The 6,813-nt window shown below is 43.4% G+C and overlaps 1 protein-coding gene across 1 annotated transcript in view; it reads left to right on the plus strand.

Annotated features, from left to right (window-relative positions):
* The first annotated feature begins 2,410 nt into the window (after window positions 1-2,410).
* The window catches only part of LOC147329737 (stonustoxin subunit beta-like), an 11,586-nt gene continuing 7,183 nt past the window's right edge, over window positions 2,411-6,813 (plus strand). The window contains exon 1 of the mRNA XM_086290873.1: window positions 2,411-2,493. Coding sequence (XP_086146999.1) covers window positions 2,411-2,493 — 83 coding nt within the window. The remainder of the gene's footprint in view (window positions 2,494-6,813) is intronic.

The following is a 6,813-nucleotide window of genomic DNA, read 5'->3' on the forward strand; positions in this document are numbered from 1 at the left end:
GTGAATCGATGTCTCGTTCACTCTTGGCATACAGCTTGATGTCATCCATGTACAGGAGGTGGCTGACAACTGCTCCGTTCCGTAGTCGGTATCCGTAGCCAGTCTTGTTAATGATCTCACTGAGGGGGTTCAGGCCTATGCAGAACAGCAGTGGGGACAGAGCATCTCCTTGGTAGATCCCGCACTTGATGGTGACTTGTGCTATGGGCTTGGAGTTGGCCTCTAGTGTTGTACGCCACATCCCCATTGAGTTCCTGATGAAGGCTCTTAGGGTCCCATTGATCTTGTACAATTCTAGGCATTCCAGTATCCAGCTGTGGGGCATTGAGTCATAGGCCTTCTTGTAATCAATCCAGGCAGTGCACAGGTTGGTCAGTCTGGTCTTGCAGTCTCGGCTGATTGTTCTGTCTACCAGTAGCTGGTGTTTTGCGCCTCTGGTATTCTTGCCAATTCCTTTCTGTGTCCCGCTCATGTATTGACCCATGTGCCTGTTCATCTTAGCCGATATGATGCCTGACAGGAGCTTCCATGTAGTACTGAGGCAGGTTATTGGTCGGTAGTTGGAGGGGACCGGTCCCTTCTTGGGGTCCTTGGGGATCAGGACCGTCCGGCCTTCAGTTAGCCATTCCGGGTGTCTCTCGTTAACTAGCAGCTGGTTTATTTGTGCTGCCAGACGCTCGTGGAGTGCAGTTAGCTTCTTCAGCCAGTAGGCGTGAACCATGTCGGGCCCTGGTGCTGTCCAACTCTTCATACTGGAGACCCTTTCTTGGATATCTGCCACTGTGATGGTTACTGGACCCTGTTCAGGGAGGTCGCTGTGGTCTGCCCTCAGATCCTCTAGCCACTGAGCATTGCCGTTATGGGTTGCATCCTTCTCCCATATGCTCTTCCAGTATTGCTCCGTCTCCAGCCTTGGTGGTGCTGTTCTCTTATTGTTCCCTTGCCACTGAGAGTACACCTTTGCTGGTTCTGTGGAGAACAGCTGGTTTATTCTCCTGCCTTCTATCTCTCTGGTGTACCTCCTCAAGCGGCTGGCCAAGGCTGTGAGTCTTTGCTTGGCAGTTTCCAAGGCCTCAGGTATGGACAGCTTGCTGTATTTCTTAGGCACCTTATTCGTCGCACCTTTCTGCAACTCCGTTAGTTGGCTAACCTCTCTCCGTGCTACTTTGATCTTGCCCTCTAGCCTCCTTCTCCATGGAGGGTACTGCCCCTTGTGGCTGTTCAACTTGTAGCCAAGCATCTCACTGATCACTGCTGCCGTATTGTAGATCAGCTTGTTAGTGTCGGTAATCGTGGTTGTAGGTATTGCCCATAGTGCTGCATTAACATCATCTAGCAGACCTTCTGAGGGTACTTCACGTAATCTTGGTAACCGGCTACGGGGGATCCAGGTTTCAAGCTTGGCCATGATCCTATTTTTCAGGTCAGTTCCTCTCGCACTCAACGATCCTTCTCCTATCACACTTGGGGCTATGTACCCAATCTCGGGTGGGGGTGATGATATCTCCCCCCTGACCTGGCGTCCTGACTCCTCCTTGCCGTAGCATTTGTGTTGTACCTCGTCAATCTCTAGCTGTGAGAGCAGTCCCTTCTTTCGAATGTTGGAACACTGAGCTACTAGTTGTTTCGCCGTCATTGTGAATGTTGGGTATCGAAGAATCCATAGGTCCCTCATCCTATTCATGTAGCCCCTTCCGCCGGGGTTACTTGCGTAGTAGCATTCCAACAACGCCCTGTTTTCGTCCCTTGCCCACCGATGCCTTCTTGTTCCAGTAGCCCACTTTTCGTCAGGGTGCCCTGGTTCCTCAACACCTGACGCGGACCTTGTTGATCCGGGCGACGTCCGAGCCGGCATGCCTTCATATATATATATATATATATATATATATATATATATATATATATATATATATATATATATACATATAGTATATACACTGGGTGAATGTGCAGTAGTAGTAGCAAGCAGGTGAATTCTGTACATTAATAAGAATAGACATCTGACTATTTTACAGGATAGACAATATGAACATATTTAAAATTAAAGGAATTTGAAATGTACATTGTTCCTTGGTTTAGTGTCTGGAAGAGTCCTGACTCAGTCAATTATAGATGATGTGAGAGGGCGGGTGTGTGTGTTTAGGGCACGGATGGCTTGGGGATAGAAGCTCCTCTTGAGTCTCTCTGTCCTTGCCCGGAAGATGCGGAACCTTCTACCAGATTGCAGAAGTTGGAACAGTTTGTTGCCAGGATGGGACGGGTCCTTCAAGTGGAGACATTAACTTTGATCAAAATCCTTTTTTGTTCAGTCTAAATTAATAACACTGTATAATAGCCTTCAGTTGTAATATTATTAACAGCATCTCAGGAATATTTTGCCCCTTCAACATGCATTTAAAAAGAACCTGATATGCAATTTTACACCACCGTCATTGGCCTCATTCAAGATGATGTTGAGTCTGCACACCGGCAGGAAGTTGAGCGGCTGGTGCAGTCAGCACAAGCTGGAACTGAACACACTTAAGACTGTGGAGATATCCCTCAACACTGCCTCCCGTCACCATATCTACAGTCATTGACTCTGTCCTGTCTCCATCACAGTCTGGTATGAAGCAGCCACTAAGCAGGACAGGAGCAGTCTGCAGTGGACTGTACAGGCAGCAGAAAAGATCATTGGCACCCCCTGCCCTCCATCCAGGATCTGTACCTCTCAAGAACCAGGAAATGGGCAGGGAAAATCATCACAGACCCCTCACACCCTGGACACAGACTTATGGACTCATTGCCCTCTAGCAGACGGCATAGAAACCTGCAAACCAGGACCACCTGACATAGGACAGTTTCTTTCCCCTTGCCATCTCCCTCCTAAGTGGTTGAACTGTCACACAGCTTCACACTGTAGACTGCAACTGCACTCTTTGGTATTAACTTCTGTAATCCTGTAATTTCTGTATAAAAGAATTAGATTGTGTATTATATTGTTAGTTTATGCACCTGTGTGCATATGTGCATGTGTATTTATGTATGTCCATGCACATAGATGGATTGTGTTTTACATTTTTGTGCTTGACAGACGCCCTCAATCGGAACCTAATTCCTTGTATGTGTTTGCGCATATACTTTGCCAATAAACGCGATTCTGATTATGAGGTATTTCCCTCTGGATGGCACACACGAGTAAATTAAGTAGAAAAAATGTCATGTGTATAGCCTCTTTTAAAATTATTTTTTTGAAACCACAAGAAGAGAAATATGTGGCATTCCCTTATGTCATTTTACATCTTCACTGTCAGTAGACAGTTGTGAACATATTTTGATTTGGCTTTTTTTCCTTAACTCAATAGACCTGGCACACATTCTACAAAGACAACTCTCTTCCTCTGCTTCAAGCGCTTTGTTTTAAGGTGTGAAACAGCTGTGTACTGCCTTTTGTTCCTGGAGAAGGTATTTCACTGAGAGCCATGCTGGGCTCAGGGAGACTCTGCTGACCGTCTGTCCCGCGGTCATGCAGGGACTTCATCAAGCTTGGTTGTCTGTTCTTTGTGTGTTTGATTAAAGAATGTTAGCTACCGCTCACCGCTCGTCTGCAGCTTTATTTGAATGGAAAAACTTCCACAACAGGCAAAAAAAAGCTTTTTGCTAAAAAAAAGATTCAGAGCAGAAGTTTTTTGCACTGCATTTTAAAATGAAAACATATTGCATTTATTTACAATTAAAGACACAGAGCAGGAGGTGTGTTACTGTTTTACATCCACAGACACACAAGAAAAGAAGCAGGCAACATGAGGTCAAGTTATGGCAATTTTATTTGTGTGTTTCAGTGCATGTATTTAGATTAGAGTTTTAAAAAACAAACAAACGTCCCAAGAAGAAGGATGGGGAGAAAGAAAGGTGGAGAGAGGAGGAAGAAACTATTGATGTCCTCAAACTCAATGCTGCTGGGTCAGTTCTTCCTCAGCAGTCTGCTCCAGAATCCCCTCCTGTCCTCGCCTTGCTTTGCTTTTGCCTTCAGTTCTTTTAAGGTTTTGTTGAGCTGCTCCTCGGCATCTTTAAATGTTTCTTTCAGCTGCTGTTCGGCCAGTTTCCCTTTGTGTTTGAGGAGCTCTTTAGCTTCCTTTTTGTGCTTTCGTATTTCTTTAAGTGCGTCTTTGCAGCCTTTCTTGGTCACCGCAGAGCCGCTCATTTCTTTCTTGAATGCCTTCACCTCAATTTTCTCTTCTGCAAGTTCTTCTTGCACTTTCATCAGTTCCTTCTTCATGTTTTCATTGTGACTCTTTGTATCTTCCATTTCTTTCTTTGCTTCCTGTGTTTTAATTTTCTCTTCCTCCAACACTTTTTGAGCTTCCAACAATTCTTTCTTCATATTTTCAATCTCATTTTCTGCCTCGTGTTTACGTTTTTTCTCCTCTTCAAGTTGTTGCTTCACATGCAGTAGTTCCTTCCTTAGTGTTTCAGCTTCAGCCGTTACATTTGCAGCTTCTTGTGTTGCCAACTGCATTTTCCTTTTTCCCTCTTCAAAATCTTCCTGCACCTCCTGTAATTCCTGCAGCACATTTCCTGCCTCCTTCTTTGCAGTTTGATATTTCTTTTTGGCTTCTTGTGCTGTGCTTTTCTCTTCCTCCAATGCTTTTTGAGCTTCCAACAGTTCTTTCTTCATCTTTTCATTCTCCTTTTCTGCCTGTTGTTTTCCCATTTTCTCTCCTTTAAGTTTGAGACCCACATGCAGTAATTCCTGCAATACTACTTCAGTTTCAAACTGTGAATTTTGAGGTTCTCCTCTTGATTTTTCTGCCTCTTCTTTTAATTTGACATTTTCAGCCTGTATCATTTGAAGTTCTTCTTGCAGGTTAATCAGCTGTACTGAATTGTGAGGTGAAGCACTCGCCGATCCTCTTCTCGTTCTCCCCTGATTCATTTTGGCCTTTTAAACAAAGGAGCCAACGTTTTGTAGAGGAGTGAAGTGAAGTTTTCGATGTTTCTTTGTCAGCTGTCGTTTGTCCTGCACAGAGATGCTGCTGTAGATGTGTCTCTAGCTGTGTCTGGATACAATGAAACATGCTGGAACTAAGTGCTTGTGTTGCACAGTTCTACTGAACATTCCATTTCATGCATGCTCCGCCCACATGGTCAGGAATGTCAGGTGCTGCATGACCAAATGCTGCTCCCGTTGCCTAGCAATAACAGCTGTTTACTTTTTGGGGTCTGGTTCATTGTTTAATAAAGAAAATATGTCCAAGTACTGGGTGCTGAGGCTCAGCACATATTCTAGCCTGCTGTGTGGGTGGGCAGCTAGAAATCACTGGTGGGCAACATGAGTGAGGAGAAAACTGGAGCAGCCAAGCAGGGAGCTGCAGGTTGCTGGTTTGAGTCTCTGTTCAGATGCTGGTGTCTCCTCTCTCTGAGATGTCTGCAAACAGTCCCAGATAAAACAATAAGGATAATAAACAAACACGTGACTAAAATAACAATTATGACTCTGATGTGTTTCATGTGTAGCAGGATGGCCTCTATACAGCAGTCGCTGCAAGCATCCACATCACCACACTCACTTTTCTTTAAGCAGGCGTGCTGGGCTCCTCCTAAGGAAAGTTTGAAACTTCATTTCCTTCATGCTGGTGAACTTTTTACCAAATATTTCCATCAAAGCTTCTCCATCACTGACAGGGATTGTTTGGATCTTCACACTCATCTCCACCAACCCTAAAAAATGAGTCTCACTTTGCTCATATAATGCCAGGAGTGTCTCCATATTCCACAAAAGTCTGTGCAAACATGTAACAGTATCCCATATTCATAGAAATATTATTGATATTATAACAAAAGCTGTCACCAACACAATTGTCCCAAGTGCTTTTTTATTAGTTATTGCAAATGCTTGATTGCAGTTCTTGCTAGATGACAAAACCACTTATTAGGTTTAGAAGGAAATGACTTTTTCTACATGAGGTAAAGTTGGAGCTGTTTCCCCAAACTAAATGAAATCATCATTTAAAAAACTACAATCTGTATTTACTCTGAACATCTGTGTTAACATTTGGAAACATGTAAGTGTAACAAACATGTTAAAACATAAGAAATCAGGAAGGGGCATGTACAGGAATTTCTTTTACTTATGTATTAATCACATTATTTTATTGTATGATACCTTGGTGCCACTGGATGTTAACAAGGGTCTGTTATGCAGAAATAACAGATTGTGCACTTACCTCACTAAAATAAAGGCATTTGCAATGGCATAGATTAATATTCATGCTTCATGGAATTAGCTTCATAGATCATATTCATAGATGTAATATGCTTCACAGAACATGCCGTATTTCTCCAAATTATCGCCCAGACATATAATATGCAAAATTAATTTGGACCCCAGGTGTTTAAAAGAACCAGGTTGCTATATGTGGCCTGCTGAATAATTGGGGACGTATGATTATGAAAACAATTATTAAGCACTGATGTTCTAACACTACCCAATACAATATTAAATCAATTCAAAAATACTTTACTTGATCCCACAAAACAAAGCGCAGGTGCAGCAACAGTGGGTATTTTCACACATACTAGTGGGATACAGTAGTACTTTGTTTTATTTTTTAACATCTGCCGTTTCAATATTTTAGAAAAAGCTAGCATTGACTAATTTTTAAACTTAAGCAGTCAGACAGTCATGCACAGGCCTGGACTGGGACAACATGTCAGGCTGAGAGCTTTACCCCCCCCGCTTTTATTTTGGTGTGACACCCTGGGCAACTTCAGCTACTTTCTGTCAGAGACCGTTGGCAACACTGATGGTCTCATGAGACGCCCTCCCTCTCT

Source organism: Aulonocara sp. 'chitande type north' Nkhata Bay, linkage group LG5 (assembly GCF_057382095.1).
Source record: "Aulonocara sp. 'chitande type north' Nkhata Bay isolate Kocher_YH1m ecotype deep benthic linkage group LG5, A_spYH_male_GT1.1, whole genome shotgun sequence".
Taxonomy (NCBI): domain Eukaryota; kingdom Metazoa; phylum Chordata; class Actinopteri; order Cichliformes; family Cichlidae; genus Aulonocara; species Aulonocara sp. 'chitande type north' Nkhata Bay.